Source organism: Nesoenas mayeri (assembly GCF_963082525.1).
Source record: "Nesoenas mayeri genome assembly, chromosome: 1".
NCBI lineage: Eukaryota > Metazoa > Chordata > Aves > Columbiformes > Columbidae > Nesoenas > Nesoenas mayeri.
This window is the reverse complement of record NC_137541.1, coordinates 194,875,389-194,895,202: the sequence shown is the minus strand read 5'-3', so window position 1 is coordinate 194,895,202 and position 19,814 is coordinate 194,875,389. Positions and strand designations below refer to the sequence as shown.

The following is a 19,814-nucleotide window of genomic DNA, read 5'->3' as shown; positions in this document are numbered from 1 at the left end:
CCAAAAAAAGAGATCAAAGGCTGCAAAGTTTCAGTGGTAACAAAATTCCTACAAGTGTCATAAATCAAGAGCCTGGAGAAGACTAAGAAGAGACTTCATTGCAGTCTACAGCTTCCTCACAAGGAGAGGAGGAGAGGCAGGTGCTGAACTCTTCTCTTTAGTGACCAATGACAGAACCTGAGGGAATGGCAGGAAGATGTGCCAGGGGAGGTTTAGGTTGGACATTAGGAAAAGGTTCTTCCCCCAGAGGGTGCTGGAGCACTGGAACAGGCTCCCCAGGGAGGTGTCACAGCCCCAAGCCTGACAGTGTTCAAGAAGAGACTGGACAACACCCTCAGACACATGGTGTGAACTGTGGGGTTGTCATATGCAGAGACAGGAGTTGGACTCGACGATCCTTGTGGGTCCCGTACAACTTGGGACATTCTATGAATGTATTCAGGTAGACTGGAGACTCAACGTGATTTCCTCACTTAGGAAGAAAAGTAGACAGAACTGCTGCCGATGCTGATGTGGCAGCAAGAGCCTGACCGCTCAGCCCGCCACCTCCGGATGCTCCCAGGGCCATTCCCTCGGCCTGGGCTCACACGACAAAGGACAGACAGACAGACACAGCAGCCCAGGCCCAACAGTCCTGATGATCAGAAAACAACTTCTCAAAGCTTCCTTGTTCCCCAGAGACCAGTTTATGCTGGCTCTCGCTTCATTTTCCCACTGTAAAGGGGCTTATGCTTTTCGACCGAAGCTTGTGACTACGAGAAACAGCAAAATTCCCTTACGAAAATTCTTTTCAGCTGCCTTCTGTTTTAAGACGCTGCTGAAAGTTTCCCAGCGGGGTGCAGATTCCTGCACCGGCAAACTCGAGCCTGTGGGGCTCACACGCTATTTTTCCTGTCACCTTTCGGAGACCCTTCGAGGCAGCCTGCCTGCTTAAAGCTCCCCCTGAAGCCTACGGGCAGCAGCACCTCGGCGCCACTCCAACGAGCCAGCAGGGCTGAAGCTGACCCGCCCCGGCATGGCGAGCAGGGACGAAGGGAACCCCGAAAGGTCTCCGGTGGGGAGACAAGCACAGCCGAGGGGCCAGGCCCGGTGCCTGCCCCTGGCCCCGCGCACAGGGACAGGGACAGGGACACCGCCCAGCCCGCGGCACCGCACACAGGACACCCCCAGCGCCCCCCGCTGCCCGAGGCACCCGCACCGCGACAGCTCCAACACGGAGCCCCTCACAGGTACCGGGGAGGCAGCACCAGCGTCGCACCTCAGGCCGCTTCCACAGCAACACTCGACTCCAGCCGCCATCCCCGTCTCTTGTATTACAAACCTGCCGCCATCGCACAGCCACCCGGCGCCACAGGCTGGGCACGCCCCAGCGCGGGGCATGCCGGGAGTTGTAGTCCCGAGCCGCCGCCCCTCCGCCCCGCCGCGAGGCTGTCCTTGGCGCTCGAACTACAGCTCCCAGGAGCCTCCGCGGCGAAAAGGCCGTTGACGGGCCGCAACACTGAAGTAGTGCGGCGGCAATCGCCACTGGCCCTGTTCCTGCCCGGGCTGTCGGGGCGGGAAGAGGCGGTGAGGACGGAGGTGGAGGGATTGCTTTCAGGCGGCTGGGTTTGCCCCTCGCTCCTGAGGACGGCCCGCAGGTGGAGGCGGCTCCCGGGTCCCTCCCGCGTTGCTGCTGGTGGCTCTGTGGGCAGATGTGGTTTCTCTGGGCCTGTCCGCGCTTTGTCCCGCCTGGCGTGAGGAGGTTCCCGTCGGTGAGCTGTCCGCAGGCCCTTCGGCGGGCAGGGTGAGGCTCTGGGTATGTGGTGTGCTTTTATTGCGGCTGCTTATACCCTTTTAATCTTTAAATAGCTGCAGTGAGGGAGGAATGGAAAGATAAAGATAAATGGGCAGAGAGCATCCACTGACTTTCTGACATATTGGGCTTTATGCATGCTCTGTCGTACTGAGTGAAATTAGTGTTTTCCCCTGAACTCCAGTAAATGGCAGAGCACCATGCTCCAAAAACTTGTGGCACATTGCAGGCTGTGACCTGTTTTGGCAGCTGCTGTGGGTAGGTACAAGACAGAGTTCCAGGTTGTACAAACCTGGGGCAACCCTTTTGGTTGTGTACTAATTGTTTTAATTTCTGCTGTTACTTTTTATAGTTCCACAGGCCTCTTTCTCCAAAACTTTCCATCATCTTTCCTGCACTTTGGTTTTGCCAGTTATGCATATATTGTCTACATGATTATCCTAGTCCAGATTCTGCACTGACAGTGGGAAGCTACTGTGTTGGTAAATACAAGGATTTGTACTCATGCTTTTTTTAAAGCCAGCATCACGTTTAGTCCCTTTGACATCTTTAGTAGGAAAATACAGTAGAGGTTTGTTTTCAGTTTACCTGCACACTGAATGCCTCACAGGACTACAGGTTATTCATGGTCTCCTGTTGGATGATAAGAATTTATTTTTGGCTTCTTTTCTGCGCTAAAAAATGTAATCCATTGTTAACAATGGTGTTGAATTCATGATTTGATCACGAAGTGCAAGCTCATGTGCTTGTGTGAATTCCTTTTGAGGCTATTGGGGTCTTATGCATCTCCACCAACGTCAGTTAAAATTATAAGAACTGAACCAGTGGAAATTGTCAGCAGTTCCACTTTGCTTAACTTCTTTGATGCTGTAACCATGTGGTATTCCAGTTATAAAAGTGTTTATCAGCAGTTAATTAGTTCTCAACACACAGATTAATACAATAGTTTTCTGATACTGAATTTTGGAAATGTTGCCATTCAAGAGAAAAGCCAAACACTGCTAAAATTCCTTGAGAAGTTTGGTTTTCTAGGAAAATAGCAGAAGAGAGGCTAGTATTCAGTGGTAGCATTCATTAACAAATATTCACTGAAGGGAGAGAAAAAAATGCTGGGAACAGACTTAAGACAGGTTCTAAATCACTTTCCTGCTCTCTGTCAGGTATTCCAAAGTTCACTTGTGCTTTAAGAGTGACAATTTCCTCCTCCTGCCAGATGCAGCAAGGGTTGCTGCTCCTTAGTGTGCAGTGGACTGCACTTTGCTTGGTTTATTTTACTGAGTTGCGGTCCTTTCAGGCATTTTACAGCAAGGTATAAGTGTGTCCCAGCCCTTCCTACCTACAACACCCTGGCTCTCCAGTTGTACCTCATGCTGTTGGGGAAGCAGGAGCATCTTAGAGGGAGGGCAGCTGCCTGAGCAGGTGAGTGTAAATGATTTGGCTCCTTCAACATTTAAAGAGAAGAATGGGATCAGGGTCATTTAAGTTCTTATGCTTACAACAGAGAAGGGGGAATGCATTTGCAGAGAAACTTGGAGAAAACAAATCTCCCAAGTTTACACATTCCTTTCTGCTTACCGGCTCACCCATGATTTACTTATATATCAATTCTGTCAATATTTCTTTTTCTCACTTCGTAGCAGCTTGACTTTCATAGGCCCTCTAGCATGCATTTAACACTTATCTACCACTGAAGGGCTCTGAAGCCCTGGAAAGCCCCTGGCATGCTGAGGAGATCATGTGCTATATAAAGAGCTCCATGTGCTATATAGTGTTCTCATTGATACTGTAATTATCATTCTCATCAGTTTTTAAAATAACTTGACACTTAATATGCATCCAGAAAAATAAGTATGCATTGATGATACATTTTAGTCACTTAAACCAGATGTTGCCTTTATATTTTGTTGTCATAAATTCTACTATTGTTTAAATAAAACTCTCCTAGTCTCTCATATCTTAGCATAGTTTGTCACAAATGACACACAGCTGATTTTCATTCAGGTTGTTTTACAGACAATTTATGTTGACACTGCTGAGAAAACCAGTCCCCTTACTTTCATCTCTTCCCCTGCCCCTCCATCACTTCCACTGCTACACTACTCATTTTTGTAAATCTTGGCCATAGGCCATATTGTGAATTCAGTCAAGAAACAGATCTGGTTTAAAGCTAGCTTCTTGGGTTTAGGAGTTTTGTTGTTGGTGAGGTTTTATTTGTTGTGTTTGGTCTAATTTAGATCAGTTTTCCAAAGGTCTTTTTAAATGTTGTGGTGTGGGTTTTTTTAATATATCTACAGATTATAAATCAGTGAGTGGAAACATGAAAAGCAGCTTGCGTTCTTGAAAAAGACAGTACTGTGTGAAAGGGGAACTGAGAGGCTGATCCAGTCTAAATTAAGATAATTCCACATTACTTACAGTGAGTATTAGCAGCAAGAGATAAGACAAGACTTAGTTCAAGTCATGACTTTACTGAAAAGGTAGTTCACACTACATTTTCCATGTAATTAAAAAAAATTGATTAGGAGATGTTCTGGGTGGATTTGTTTACCAGATGAATAAAATGGGATTTGTTTTGGAACTTCCTAGACTCGCAGAGAATATATTTGGGGATAGACTACTCAGGTGGATTGCGGGAATGAAAATATTCTTTTCTCTTTTAACAGAAGGACAATGACAATCTTTGCAAACTGTGTGTTCTTTATTAAAGTGAAATACCCACTCAGGAGAAGAGCAGACTGAAAGTGTGCATAAAAGAAAATGGTGGAGTGGTTTATTTTGTGCTGAATCTCAAGGTAGGTTCCAGATTTGTTTCTGAGATCTCAGTAGGGAAATATCAAGTGGTACAAGTTGTAGAGTGTTAATCTTGCCTCATGTGGAAAAATAAGAACTGTAGAGATGATGTCTCTGTTCAATATTTAAATGGAAATATTCAGTTTATGTTTTTAATGCATCTGGCTCTGTAGTACTGAAATGTCACATAAAAAATTAAGAGCAATATTCTCCCTCCACAAAAGAACCAGGCAGGTATTTCTCATGGATAAAATTGCCATGCTGTTTTTCTTCTCTCATTGTTAGTGAAGGGAAACCGAATAAGGAGATGCTTCACAGAACTTAGTTTTGGTTATGTTATTGTTAATGCAAGCGTTTGATTACAGAGTGAGGAATAGAGGGTTGTAGAGTTAGAAATCTGTGATATTCCAGTTTTTTATTTAAATACACCTTTCATTTTGAGTATATATTGAACACACAGCCTGGATAAATCAAGGAGCCTGTTTGTGTGACATACTCAGCAGTGAAATCAGTGGGCTGCACCCATACGGGTACATCACCTGCCTGGGGATGCTCGCAGGAACTGTGGCCAGCTGGTATGGCTGCTCCCACACTTCATGCTGCTGAACTCCCTTGGACCTCAGGACTGAGTGTTCATATCCAAATTGCCTAATGGGAATGTCATGGTAATGTTCTGTCTCCCAAACCAGGAGGATGTCAATTTGCAGAAACTAGAAGTGTGCGTGTGCCGAGGAACGTGCTAGTGACAGGGAATTATCTAACATTATCTAACTTAATAGTGAAGGCATAATACCTTGTTAGTTTTGCCACTTGAAATTGACATTTATTTCCTCCTTCCCATAGGTACTAATTCCAGCAAGCTCATAAATACTGCCATACTAATGAGTGCTTACTTCTAATCCACCTTGGGGATAAGGTAATGCATCGTATTACTATTTCAATTTTTTGTTTTTTCTGTATACAGTTTTTTAATTTTGAGAAGAGTAAGACTGACTTAATTTCTCCCTATCACTCTTATTTAATGTTTACTAACATAACACTGGGTGAATTACTTGAAATCCTACTCCTATGTATAGCTCCTACAGGTGATTGTCATTTTACAAACAGCAAAAATCGTATACGTTGTCCTCAGAGTCTGCAGTTTAAATTGTGTATAACATAAGACGTTAACATTGAAGGAAAAAGAAAGGAATGTGTGAAGAAAATGAATATTATAGGTATGTTATCATCTTGTTCAGAGCCCACCAGTTTCCTGGTGACTCTGACAATGCACATTGTCAGGAGAGGAAGTGAAGAATTAAAGAATAACATATCAAGGTCTAGCAAGGGTATTCCTAAAATGTGAAAGATTTCTTTGCGCTTTAAATTCAAGATTTCCAAGATGTTTTGACACGTCTCTGGTGGCTGTGAAGCAACAGGTGGAAAATAATTAAGGCTCACATTTATCCAATCAAACTGCTGATCTCCAAATACAATTTGGAGGGAAAAAAGTCAAGAGCGTGCCTCATAAAGCCAATGAGCTTTAAAAAAAAAAAAAAAAAAAAGTTGAAAATGGCAAATATACTAAGAGTTAATGCAATACAAAAACATATTCATTGAAATCTGTATTTTGAATCATGTTTATATTTCAAAACCTGGAATTTTTGAGCTCTAGCATGCTGAGAATAGCTAACAAGTGGCCGACCTGTTCAGGGTAAATCTTACCCAAGCTTCGGAAGTTACGTTATGCTTAAAGATTAAAAAGAACCGCAGAACAAATCTGGGCTCAGTGCTGCTGCATCAGGGAACAGCTCATATTTTTAAAGCTGCACTTATGTCATATGTAACAAATAAAAGTAGATGTGTTTATCGTAATGGTTCCAAGCAGAGTAGATCTAATTTCATTCTGATGTTATAACTTCTCATTTATCTGTGTGCATCAGTTCTTGAATGCTTAATGTTAACTGTTTGAGGTGCAAAATCTACTGCCTCTTACTTCTGACCATTTCATTTTATTTGACTTCTTTAAACGTTTTTATTTTGTCCTAACTATGCAGAAAGTTTTAACTTTTAGCATATATATGATTCCAGTAAAACAATGTATGATTTTTTTATAAGGCTACCAAAGATGATGATGATGGTTATTATTATTATTATTCTGTGTTCTAGCCAGCTTTTTTTTTGGGGGGGACACTCTTGCACCAGATAGCTTTGAGTTTGTACCATGTTGGCCACAACAGAACTTGGTGCATTATTGGACCTCTTATGTGCTGCTAAAGGCGCTACAGAACGTTGGGCACTTGGTCACCTTCATATCTTCGTAGTTACTGTAGAAAAGTAGACACACTCTGAAGAAATCCATATTTTAGTTGAGCTGAACTGTTCATGAAAGAGCTCTGCTCTCTCTGCTGGCCGTGGATGAAGTGCAGATGTACCATGTTTCTAGGTGAAATATTTCAATTAAAATATGGTCCAAAAAGGTCTGGTTTAGAATGTTTCCATTGCAACTGTATTTGTAACCTGTGCTTCAGAGTACATATGTTCTTGTGTGTACTGCTGATGTCCTCAGCTGTCCTGGTCTAAAAAATATTCAGAAGTATCAGCTCGCTGTTTTATGTGCAGATTTCATTTGGATATCAGTTGAAAAGGGGATGTTTTTTCAGTTTGGTATATGAGGTAAATAAATCACAAGATGACATGTCTGACCAAAGGCTAGACAGACAGGGTAGGTATATTCGGCATAGTTTATTCATCTATCAGTTACTTAGGGAAAGAAGGTTTTAGAAGATTAATATTTAGAATCAGCTTTTAAGAAATCAGCAACCATGGAAACTGGCAATAAAGTTGATAGAAAAATTAGAAATTTTCAGGAAAGAAATATTAGTTCCATTCTATGAAGTCTTTCCATTATTTTTTTTTTTCTTTTAATGAAACTTTAAATAAGACTTCAAGTTGGAAATGTGGATAAAATATTAAAAATAACAAAAAAGCCTCTCCAATGACTGTCTTTTATTTGACTCCACTGGAAAAAAAAGACAGTAACCTGAAAGTTTTAGTTAATTTCAACAGAATGCATTTCACATTTTTCCATTTCTGTTTGCACCTACAGTCCAGCTCCCTGATACCTGCAAAGCTTCTACCAACTCAACAGGTATTATAACAGTATGGTTCAAGCTTTATGATTTTCTGATTGAAGCTCTGTTTATCATCACAACTTTTTGTCTTTTCTTGTCTCACATGGGATTTTGCAATCCAGTCTGATTTGTTGTTTTTAGAAGTGCTGAGCACCTTTTTCTCTCATGAAAATTCGTGGGAGAGCTGAAAATCAAGATAACTGAGGCTGCTCTGAGTTGATAGGGAAGTTATTGTTATAACTATTTCTAGTTACTGAGTTAAAGGAACAAAACCAGCTCAAATACTCTTAAAGCTATTAACAAAATGCAGCCTTCGCTTTTAGACACTGCTCTTCAGTCATAGGGTGGTATTTGATTACTATGTGGGAATATACTAGAAGTTACACTTGCTCTAAAATTCCTGATGCTGAATGCCAAAACCAGATCATGGCCTGGAGAGGAAATTGGGCAGTGGCATTTACTTCAGTGATTCTCTTAGGTTTGAATAACAACAATCCTTTGCATATTCTTTTTATTTTTCAAATTAAGTAGATATAATGCTTAATACTTTTAAGGTAATTTAATTTATAAAGTTTATTCCTGTCCATCTGTTCAGAAGTATTTGTGTATCTTTAAACTCCTATGATGTTTACATTAATATAAATTTTAATAAAATATGTATGATCTTTCTTTACATATAGGGCTAGTACTAAGTATATTTCACCCAGTGAAATGGAGAGAACACAGCTCCTGGCAGTTTATGATGTGGCACTTGGATCCTGCTTAGATTTGTATGAACAAGATTATTTGCTAAATAATGTACCATCGGCTTATGACAGTGTGCACAGTCTGTAAAACAGCAGCCATCTCTTCGGCGTTTGAAGTACTGCTCCTGCAGTTCTGGGCACTTGAAAAGGCACCAAATTTTGGATTTATTGTATCACTGATAGATAACAAAATGAATGTAACCTGCATTTCCATCTGGACACTAAATCACTAGACAGTAATGTGTAAAATCACTTTTGTCTGTCTTGCAGCCTGTAAAGTGTGTATAAAATTTCTAAGTCTCTAAATTCCTATTTGTAAAGAATTTGCGCAAGAAAACATTACTTAAAGAAAGATGTAAATCTCATACTTTATGATAACTGAACCATTATGACAATTTAAATTGATATTTGGAAGCAATATTTTACTTGGTGTGGAATAAGAAATCACTACCGTGAAAAGTTCATTGCTCTGTAAAGAATCCAGCTGATAAAGATCCTTGGATTGGTTCTGTACGGCAGAGGTGACAACTGTAGTGGCACACTAGCAGATACAGCTGCATCCAGGCATGCACCACTTTTGTACTTTTTTGTTGTTGTTTTTAGTTCATTTGAGGAATGATTGTGCTTTGTGGAGAAGAGGAAATAGAAGGAATGTGAAGAATACAAAGTAAGAAGGTAAGAGATGCGAGTCGTACTGATACAGAGAGATTAGGGGAGTGAAAATAGAAGCTGTGAGGTTTTTATTCTTTTTCAAAAATGATGTGTCATTTAGGTTCACCTCTTAATCAATTTGCATTGTTTTAGATATTATCTGCACCTTTGTTGTTATTGTTTCTTTGTTTCTATCAGGGTGATGAATTTGTTGTGTATAAAACCTGTCAGGTTAAAATTAGATATCTTGTTAAGTTTTGCCTTGCTGAAGATCAAATAAAACCATTTCAGCCTGCAGTTGGGATGGAACTGGAGCAAGATAACAATGAGCCATTCACAATGTTATTTACAGCGAGAGTTTAAGAAATTACAGCAAGAGGGTAAGAAATGTTTTCTGTTTGTGTATTGACTTGCTTCCAGAGTTTCCTAAATATTTATTAGAACACTTTTGAGCGTACTTGTATAAAGAGAGCATAATGAAAAATAATTGGTAGTTTATTTGTGGATGTTACCAAATTAGTGATTACCATGTGGCATCTGTGTAGCATCTGTTTAACGGATTTCCTATAGGCATAATTACCAACAGCAGTTGCAACTCCTCCTGTGACAGTGTGTTTCAAGAGAAGCATGGGATGCACTTTTGCATAAATCATCAGATGGTCTATAAATAATTCAAATGCGAAGTTCTAAACAAAGACCTTCTAAGACCTTAAAGTACTATCATGAACTCAGGATCTCTTAGACAACCAGCTTACAGCTCAACAATACAACTCGAGTACTCATAACAGAATCTGGGTGCTACTTTTGTGTTGTGAATTGCATACATACACGTGGGTGTTAATATAGGATTAGTTTCAATCATTTTTCCTGAATGTGTATTTCAAAAATTATCTTTTAAATCTTTTGTAAACTCTTTGTTTAGGCTATGAAAATACAAATCTTTCAAATCCTGTAAGAACTGGTCTTCAGGACAGATTGGGAAATCCTGTCCCTCTGAAAGGTGTTGATATCAAGGCAAGGACAACAGACTTTGTAGCACAGGTAGAGTATGCTATTTATTGTCCTTTTCCATAACTCAGCCCAGAAAAATTAGCGTTTATTAAATAGTGTTTTAGTCAAAATGCTACTTAGTATTTAGTTAATTGCAAGAAAAAAAGGGGGAGGGCGGTGCAATTCCTTCATTTCCTAAATGAAGGAAAGTTCTGAAACTGGGTGGAAAGAGTTCTTAGAGGTGTATACTCAAATACCAAAAGCTCTTTGGACAGTGAAAGTCTTGGTGTTATTTTGAAGTCTATTTTCTGCCTATGTTTAATCAAGTCACCATTGTAGAGAAACCTTCTGCCATAGTGTACACATTCTGTTCCCTTCAGAAGACCTTCTTGGCAACCTCTTTGCCAGCTGAATTATAAAACAGTGAGAAATACTTAGTCTGATTCAAGGTTTATGGAAATGTATCTGTATTTTGGTTTTGACTTTGGTTAGACAACCTAAATTACCTTTCACAAGTATCAATACGAAATAACTTACTATTCTAACCTGAGAATTAACTATTAAAAATTAGCCAAGCAGGCTAAAGAGTCCACCTTATTTTTAGTACATATGCCCTAAGAACACATTCTGTCAAGTCACAGGTCTTTTTCCAGTCCTGGGGCATAATTCCACAATCTCTTCCCCCTCCAGCTGCATCTTCCCTGAAGCAGTTTCCATCACGCCAAAGCTGTGGCTTTCCTGAGTTCTGTCACATGTCTCCCTCCACAAGGATGTGTATTCAGGGATTTCCAGTGCCAAAGTAGCTTCATAAAAGTAAATAATGGGGGTTTTTTATGCTTTTGCCAAAGCTTTAAGAAAGAAAGCAGAGGAAAACAGGAGAAAAGGGTTTGAAAGAACGGACTGCAAATGCATCTGTGCTTGAACTATTTTGACACAACTGTTGTTGGATCTGACTGATTCCTTTGAACAACTGTTCTCATGAGGGATTTGGGAGGGGTTTGGTTGGTTGGTCTGGGCTTTTTTATCTGGTTTCTTATGGAATGAATTACTATCCAGTGGCATCTGTTCTATGACCCAGTCCATCAAAGCAAAAAAGAGTCTGAACATACAAGGCATAAACCAGAAATTATCAGATGACAAGGAACAATACGAAGGGCAATGAGGAATTGCTAGAGTTTTGTGATGACATATGGGAAGTAAATAAAAGAGTGGATGTGAGAAGAAAGATGCAATCTGCCACCTCAGAGACAGAAATTCTGTCATTAGAAGACTGATACTATGCACATAGAAGTAACATAGGCTTTTCAAAACACCCTTTTAGTTTATTGTAAAAATAGACCAAGTTTTTGCAGAGGTTTACTCTTCCTTCTTGTTTAGTCCGTACTGCTTGAAACTACTATAGACATATTGCAGTGGTGACTTCTTGGGTAGGCAATAGCTTGACAGCTCCAGCTCTGCTAGTATATCAGATAACCTTTGGAAGGTCATGGCTTACTCTTCTGGAAGACATGAGATTGAGGAGTTAGAGATTAAAAGTTCTACAGCTCCTTGCATGTTTCTGGAGATACGTATTTGTCAAACACTGATGAACGTTACACCTTTGTTACTAAGGTACAAATAATAGTTCCAGTCGCAGCATACCTGTTGACGTTTTGTGGTGCAAGGCAGTTATGCTGTTACACTTAATGTATTCATGCTTTAATCACATATTAACATTACGGTTACACAAAAAATATTCATTTCAGGTAGTAATGTTTCAGACCTACACTAATCAAAACAGTAAACCAATTGAACCTAAATATGTCTTTCCTTTGGATGACAGATCTGCTGCTTGTGGATTTGAAGCTTTTATCAATGGAAAGCATGTCACTGGAGAGGTGAAATGTTTTTTGTACTTTGATGTAGCTCCTTCAATCTCAAGATCTGAAAGCACTCAATTAATAATGAAGATGTGCAACACTCGTTTTGGTTTCTCTTGTGTCCTTTGTTGCCACCACTTGACTGGATTTCAGGTAGTCATGTCATTCAAGAGAATATTGTTTTTCTGTCTATAGAGATGAAATGGCTTATTTTCGAACAATCTTTCATAGGTTGAAGAAAAGAAACAAGCACATAGGTAATATCAGAAATCTATCAGTCAGGGTGCTAGGGCTTATCTAATGGACCAGGATGTACCAGTATGTTGAATATTGTGGTTTAGTACCTATTGGAAAGTTTTGCAGTTGTCCGGTTCTTTGCTGAATCAGGTCTTTGTTAGGAAGCTCCTTTTTACTAGAACTTGCTTGGACCATACATATGATACTTCTAAAATCAACTATTGATCTTTAAATATGTGCTATGGCTTACATCAAACAGCTATTTCTCTTTCAGGTGGTTCCTTTTTTTTTTGGTAAAATATTGATTTATTCAGTTACTGTTGATCAGTTTTTGCCAGAAATTAATAAATTATTGAAAGTTTGACATTTCATATCATAGTCCTATTTTTTCCTTACACTTCACCAAAACCAAATAGTAGTTTCTGGGTTAGCAGTTGGTTTCAATGTGCCTAAACACCAATTAGCTTATTGTTTTGGAAAACATAGGCCTTAAGGATGTCATTGAAGGTAGTTTGTGCGTTTTGGTTTGGGGTTTTGGGGGGGATATTTTTTGTAATAAGTGTCGGAAACATATCTCCAAATTCTACAACTGTGATCAAAGTCCCCTACATCACTGAACTGAGTTTTTGGCATGGCTGTATCACCTTTCATGTGCCTGTTTCTGTGTCACCAGAAACAGGGCAACAGGGCAAAGCATTAAATGAGAACACACAGATTTGTTAAAATACAATCTTAAAGTAGCGTCTTCTCATTTTGAAACGAGTTCTGTGCCTAGGGCATAGTAGTCACACAAGAACGATTGTTCTCCTTATCGTGTCTTGTCTTTTATTATAAGGTAACTTTAAACATCCTTGTCATAAAGCAATGTGAACCCAAATTTAGGAATGCTGTGATTGGTAGAAAGCCTCTATCTCTGAGGTTGTATTTGTTCCTGCAAGACAGAAAGTTGACTCGAGTTGGCACAGGTTAGATTTCATATTTTGAGTTTGCTGGTTTTGTGCTGCTGTCTCCCCTGAGCCTCCTTTTCTCCAGACTGAACAGCCCCAGTTCCCTCAGCCACTCCTCATCACACTTGTGCTCCAGACCCCTCACCAGCTTTGTTGCCCTTCTCTGAAGACTCTCTCCAGCACCTCAATGTCTTTCCTGTGGTGAGGGGCCCAAAACTGAACATGTTATTCAAGGTATGTCTGGTTGGAATCTCCCCAGGAGTAACTTGTACCCATTACCCCTTGTCTTTTCCATGTGACTCCTTGCAAAAAGGGAGTCTGCATCTTCTTTGTAGACACCCTTTAAATACTGGAACATGGTGACAAGGTCTCCCCTAAGCCTTCTCAAGTCTGAACAAACCCACTTCTCTCAGCCTTTCCTCACCCAACAGCTTCTCAGTCCTTTGATCATCTTTGTGGCCTTTCTCTGGACCTTCTCCAGCCTGTCCACATCTTGTGGGGCACACATTCAATATCTGTAAGTAATAAACAGAAGGAGGTTCTCAAGAGTATTACGTGAGCCAAGTGAAGAAGCCACCATGAGACGCCCTCAATAGAGACTCCTGTTGTTTCTCAGCAGGTTGGCTAATAAACACGGTGGTTTGTTGAATTCCCTTTTCTGGGAGTACACCCTGTACACCAGATGCAGTGAGTTCCAAGTGCCCAGCTTCATGTTCCTTTGTGCAGCACAGTCCACCCTGTAATCTGCATCCTTGTGACTTAGTCTTGCTATTTTTTTAAAGCATTGCTTAATTCTCCGTGTTGTTAACTTTATACATAAAGTTTGTACGTGAAAGCAGGAAAGTATAGCCAACCTCAGCATCAAGAAGATACATATATTTTCCTGTGTTTTTGACAGGACACTTCAAACAAATAATTTCTAAACCCTGAACCAAAAGTATGTGCCACAGGGATATAATGGGGAGTAGAGTAGTAGACTTGTGATTGACTCTTGTGGGAATTAACTCCCAAAATGCAGTTCAAGATTTCTTCTTTTTCAGCAGAATTGCCAGTTGTTGAATTTTTTAAAAGTTGCTCACAGTTTTTTACACTAATTAAACTTAATATTCTCCACTTTTTACTTAATTTGGATAATTACTATCTAAACATCCATTTAAAATCATATATTCTAAATTACCTTAAACAAGTCTGTAAATGGTTATAAATTTGTATCTACAGTTACAATTTTCTGGAACATAAAGCTGCAAGAACAGGTAGAGTTTCAAAAGCATTTAATATTGAAGAATAAGTACTTGAACATCCTGTTGAAAGCCTGCCTTCCATCTGACCTGAGGGTAGCAATTTGACAGATAATTTTATTCATGGGAGTTGTCTATTTTTTGGCAGGGAAAGTCAGATAAAATAGGATTAGTTTTGTTAATACTGCTTTTAACAACATATATGGTAAAATGAATACTTTTATAGAGACTTTGCATTCTCAGCAGAGGAGAAGGATCCTTGATTGTTCCTGCTGGGTAACAGGAACGCTTATTCCTTAGCACCTTTAAAAATAATTTTCAGAAGGAATTTGAAATACATTTGGAAAGGATAGTGTTGTCACTGTGCATACTTTATACGGGAGTGATTTCAAAGTGACTGTTCTTACTGCTTGAGGAGTTTTTACAAGGTAGGCTAACTACAACATTCCAGATCAATTACAGACATTTGATGGTTTTTGAAGTTTATTATTTGGATCACCTAAATTGATTATGTGGATTTGAGTCTTTGTGTTTCTGTAAGCTTTTTAGAAAATGTTTTGAATAATTCTCCTCTGTCCATTTTCTTCTTGCCAAATACATTTTCAGTGTCCTGAATCTTTGGCTTATCCATATCTTTGTTCCATAGGATGGCTCTTGGAATATCAGTCCACGGTTGAGAAAAAAATATTGAAATTTGATGTTGATCATTTAATTAACAATTTTCTTATTAGAAAAGACATCCAGTCACTCGGTAAATACTTTTATGTCATTTAAAAACAGCACTGTATTATATTTCTTATCTGTATGCTTTATTACTTTATATGTCTAGTGGAATTCTCAGTAAGAGATGCTCAGAATTTAAATGGATCTCTTCACTTAAAGTTTTCAGAAGTGCCTGATTTTAATAATACAGTTTCTTCTCAGCTTCTCTCACAATATAGTGTCCTGGTTGCTAAGCACTTCTTCCAGAGAAATATGTGGAGGGTGTGAGATACTTAAAGTAGCAATAAAGGTTCTTCTATCTCAGTTATTGTATCTGTTGTATTAATATCTACTAAATGAAAAAAAAAAAAAAAGAGAGGAAAAGTCTCTCCTAAGAGTGAGGCAGAGACCCCTTCTGCTTTTCAGATTTCAAATAATATGAATAATATTTATATAATTCTTTCCACACACACACACTGTCTGGTAGCATTTAGTGTACACTCTACCTATACACACTTTGCTTTGGATTTTGTCAATTGATGCTCTTTGCTGGCAGCAGACCAGAAAACCTGGGGGAAAAAAAGGCAGTGCCTTCTTTCTGAAATATTAGAGGGCACAGTGCTTCACCAGAGGACAAAAATCTTACAAGTTGCCCATTATTGTGTATATTAAAATCAAAGTAGACTAGAACCCAAGCAGACACAAACTGCAGAAATCCCAAAGAAACATTACCAGGTTTAAGTTTGAAAGCCAGCTGGATACTCTTGATAGTAGTGATTGTATGGTGAAACAATTAAATTGGATTAGGACAACTGATGTTTTAAAGTGATATAGAGTACTTTGCTGAAAGTTGTCAAGAAATCTGTTGTCAATAAATAATTTAAATAGTTATACTGCTTCCCTTTTCTTCTTCCTTAGGCCTGAATGGAAAAAAAAAAAGCTACTGCAGTTGGTGGCTGCTCTTGTGTGGCAGTTCATACACTGCACAAAGAAATTGAAAGGGATAGTTTTCAAAAGACTGATAAAACCGGATGATTCATCTAATTCAAGGTGTGCTTTTAAATAGAATCTTGTAATTTAATGTAGTAATGTAAACCTTCTCAACACACAGAAGATTGATTTCATTATGGAGAGTCAGTGACTAAACTGCATGATATGGCTGTAGAAAAGGGAATGGAAGGTATTAATCATATTGGTGGCACGTGGTTTCTTTTAAGAAGATGGATGGAAGAAGGAATGCTGTGCGAAATATGATGCAAAAATAGAGAAGCATAGAAAGCAGTAAAAGATACTTTATACTTATTAGAATAATTTAATAGTTCAGGTTGGATGTGACCTCTGGAGGTCATCTCTTCCTTAAAGCAGGGCCAGCTCAGGTATTGGATAAGTTCTTCAGGATCTGGCCCAGCTGAGTATTAAATATCTTCAAGGATGGAGATTCATCTACCTCAACCTTTTTAAGGGCAACCTTTTCCACTTTTAATATCACTTATTTTAGAAACTAGGAAAAAAATCCTCTTGGACCTTTTGTTCATGAAATTTGTGCCGTTTGGCCTGCATCCTTGTTTAGAATTATCATTATGGTTTGGTGTTCTTCATAAGCATACACCATAAAATATTCTGGACAAGACTTTTGAAATTATTAGAGCAGACAATTTTTCACAGCACAGTTTCCACCCTTTCCTTTAGCTGCAGTGATGGAATGCTGGTGCTGGATCCCCAGCCCTCACTTCTGTGTGTCACAGTGCGCTATTATCTTTTGAATATACTGTCCGTATGGGGATATAGCGGAAGATTTGTCGAGGAGGTTAGTTAAATGTAAATATGCTCAAGTGACTTGCACCTGTCTGTAGAAAAAGCACATACATAACACTAGTTGTTTTACTGACCTTGTGTGCTTGATGAGTAGAACCTCTGTGTTAGATAACATAGGCCTGTGAGAAACTCTAGGCACCTTATCACTATGTCTGGGATTACTGCTTTGTTGTGAGAAAGAGCAGGAGGCCTGAAGCCTTGAAATACAGGCGAGCTCAGCAGGTCCAGGGATCTTCCAGCACGGCTGAACTGACCAGTGCCTGCATCCCCACCTGTGTCACCTCTGCCTGGGAGCGTAGGTGTGACTTCGGAGCTCCCCCGGTAGAGAGGTAACTACAATAAAACTTGCTCTTTGCAATGCATTCGTGGCCTCTGGCTCTTCTTGCGACGTGCCTGCGTATGTGTACACACTGTCCCTGCTCCTGGAAATTCCCTTTTGTTGCAGGCAAAGTGAACAATTATCAGGTGACAAGTTTTTTGGTATAAAGGAAAGGCGAAAGTATTAAAAGAAGCATGAAGAAGTCAGCCTCCAGTTAATCTGGATTGCCCCAGCCACCAACAGATTCCTTGTGCCAAAATGGGAAGGTTTACACACTTTGTACTTTACAGGGCATGTAGGAACAAGATAAAGAAACAGCCAGGAGAGTGCTGCAAAGTCTTCCTCCCTCTTTTGAAACTCTCTGACAGTAAGAAAAAGTTGGTTGTATAGTTTTGGCTACTTGATCTGGAATACAAATAAAACTGCATTGATTGCTGGCTGAAAGCAGGCTGGGTAGACCAAAAAAAGAGAATTCTAACATATGTGAACGCACAAAGGGGGAGTCAGGTTTGCCTTTTTGAAATGCAGTGTACTTCACTGTGGTGATTGAAATAGTGCAGATAAGTGCAAGTAATGATTGTAAGTCTACATATTTCCCATGTGGAAGATTCTAAAAAGACAGAGTGGCTCAAGTTATGGTGTTTTCTGCATCAGATTACATTTTATACAGGCTGGACCATCGTACTATAGAAAATACCCTATTACAAATAATTATAGTTAAAATAAATTTTCTTCATGCTCCTTTGGTGGATTTACAAGATCTCATTGTAATAAAACTTCATTTCTATGCATAGTGGTGTTCACTGGGCTTTTGAGTTGGTCAGGAAAGTGATAAAGTGGGTAAGAATTGTTGAGAGGCGTTTTCCATCAGTTTGCTAGCAACTTGAACTTGGGAAAGGCTGGGATTCTGCCACCAAGAAGATATTTGGCATCAAGTTTATCTAACATCAGTTCTCTTTCTACTGTGGGAAACTACAGCAGGTCTGTGGAATCCTTGACAGAGAGTATGGGAATAGAGATCAGCCTTGAAGATATTCAGGTTTACCCTTGAGAACGATGAGAGTAAAGGAGTGTCTGGAGATATTAAGTTGTACCCATGAGAGAGAAGGGAGTAGAAGAGTAACATGGATGATAGCAAAATTAGCCAATGAGATGTTGCTGCTGTAACTTGTAACCAATAGTGAAGAGACACATGAATTGGTAGAACTGTATAAAAATGCACTTGTAGCAATAAATGGCATCTACTACTTTCATCCTGGAAGAACTTGGTCCATGTCATTTGTCCGTCTCAACCGCAACATTCTACTTAAAATATTGAATCGCATAGTTCTTTAAGATAATAGCAGAGTTAGCTTTCCTTGCAGTTTTATATAAATTGTTTAAACTGAGGACATTTTGATCTTATATTTTTACTGAATTCTCATAGACACAGACTTCAAGATATGGAAATAAAGGGTCTTAAAGTCTTGATTTTACATAGATGCAGTATTTTACTTACTTGCAACTCTGTTTAAAATACTTTGATTTTTTTTTACATTCATCTCTGGTTCATTGCATATTATACAAGTACTTTTATAATAACTCTAATGCTTTGATTTCTCCTAAAATCTTATATGCCATTTTAATGGCACAGTAAAAAAAGCATAATGTAGTGATTCAGTTAAATATGGCAGATGTTTTGACAGAGGAACGTGATAAACAAAGAACTAATAAATATCTTTATATCATGTCAGTGTTTTCAACTGGATGGCTTTGTAATTCCTGTAGTGTGCCTTGAAATGCAAACAGCAGAACAGTTATTTTTCTCCTGCTCTGCTTTTCTTGTCAGTCATCAGTCAATTTGTGAATACATAGGTCAGTTTTGTTAGGAGGAATGACTTATCTCTTTTTCTTTTTTTCCTGCAGTTACTCTGTATTCTGATTTTCTTTGGACAAAAAACTCATTAGTTTTATACTGCACCAAACACTGAAGCCTAATAACAAAACCAGACTAAAGGCGATTTATTTTAATGTAATGGCCTTTTCATGGGTGTTTGAATGAACACGTTATATCTTCCAAATTAAGGAGCTGCACAGAATCACACTTTGGTACTTTGTGACCTGAGGAAATGTAGTTAGAGCGAGCACTGAGGCAGCATCCAGTGTGTACAGAATGAACTCTACGTGTGCTTATCCGACCATTGAAAGTGTTGAGAAGCAGGAGATTCCACAGCCACCACAGGTAATGTGTTACACTGCCCCAGCAGACAGAGAAGTGTTGTAAGAGGTTACTAACGCAAACTGCGGAATCTCTCCCATAGGTGTTTTCATGAGAATTTAAGCAATCATCTGCCAGGGATGGAGTAGATACACTTCCTCTTGTAAGAGGAGATTGCTAAGAGGAATATCCTAAGGTCCTTCTGTTTCTAAGGTGCTCTGAATCCTTTTTTTCAGTTGGGTAAGATACTGACTCGTTTTGGTAAACAATACAAAGGGAAGATTCGTATTACAATTTATTTGTGAAGAGCTAGGGTACAGGTTTCTTAAGAACTAGACAGACTCTTTAATGTAAACAATGATAATTCAGCTTCTAAATCTGCTGTTAAGACTTTGTAGGGTCAATTGCTGCATTATCT

At 39.3% G+C, this 19,814-nt stretch overlaps 1 protein-coding gene across 1 annotated transcript; it reads left to right on the top strand.

Moving 5' to 3' along the window:
• Positions 1–4,462: 4,462 nt before the first annotated feature.
• On the top strand, positions 4,463–18,144 carry PARP4 (poly(ADP-ribose) polymerase family member 4; the record flags this gene model as incomplete). Its single annotated transcript, XM_080364338.1, is given in 21 exon segments — positions 4,463–4,508; positions 4,511–4,584; positions 7,093–7,226; positions 7,228–7,286; positions 8,119–8,173; positions 8,376–8,519; positions 8,521–8,557; positions 9,291–9,421; positions 9,423–9,472; positions 10,015–10,133; positions 11,828–11,959; positions 12,173–12,199; positions 12,203–12,259; positions 12,665–12,896; positions 14,344–14,378; positions 15,010–15,039; positions 15,042–15,114; positions 15,193–15,203; positions 16,015–16,115; positions 17,994–18,075; positions 18,079–18,144. Coding segments are annotated over 21 exon segments (1,695 nt in total).
• Positions 18,145–19,814: the final 1,670 nt, after the last annotated feature.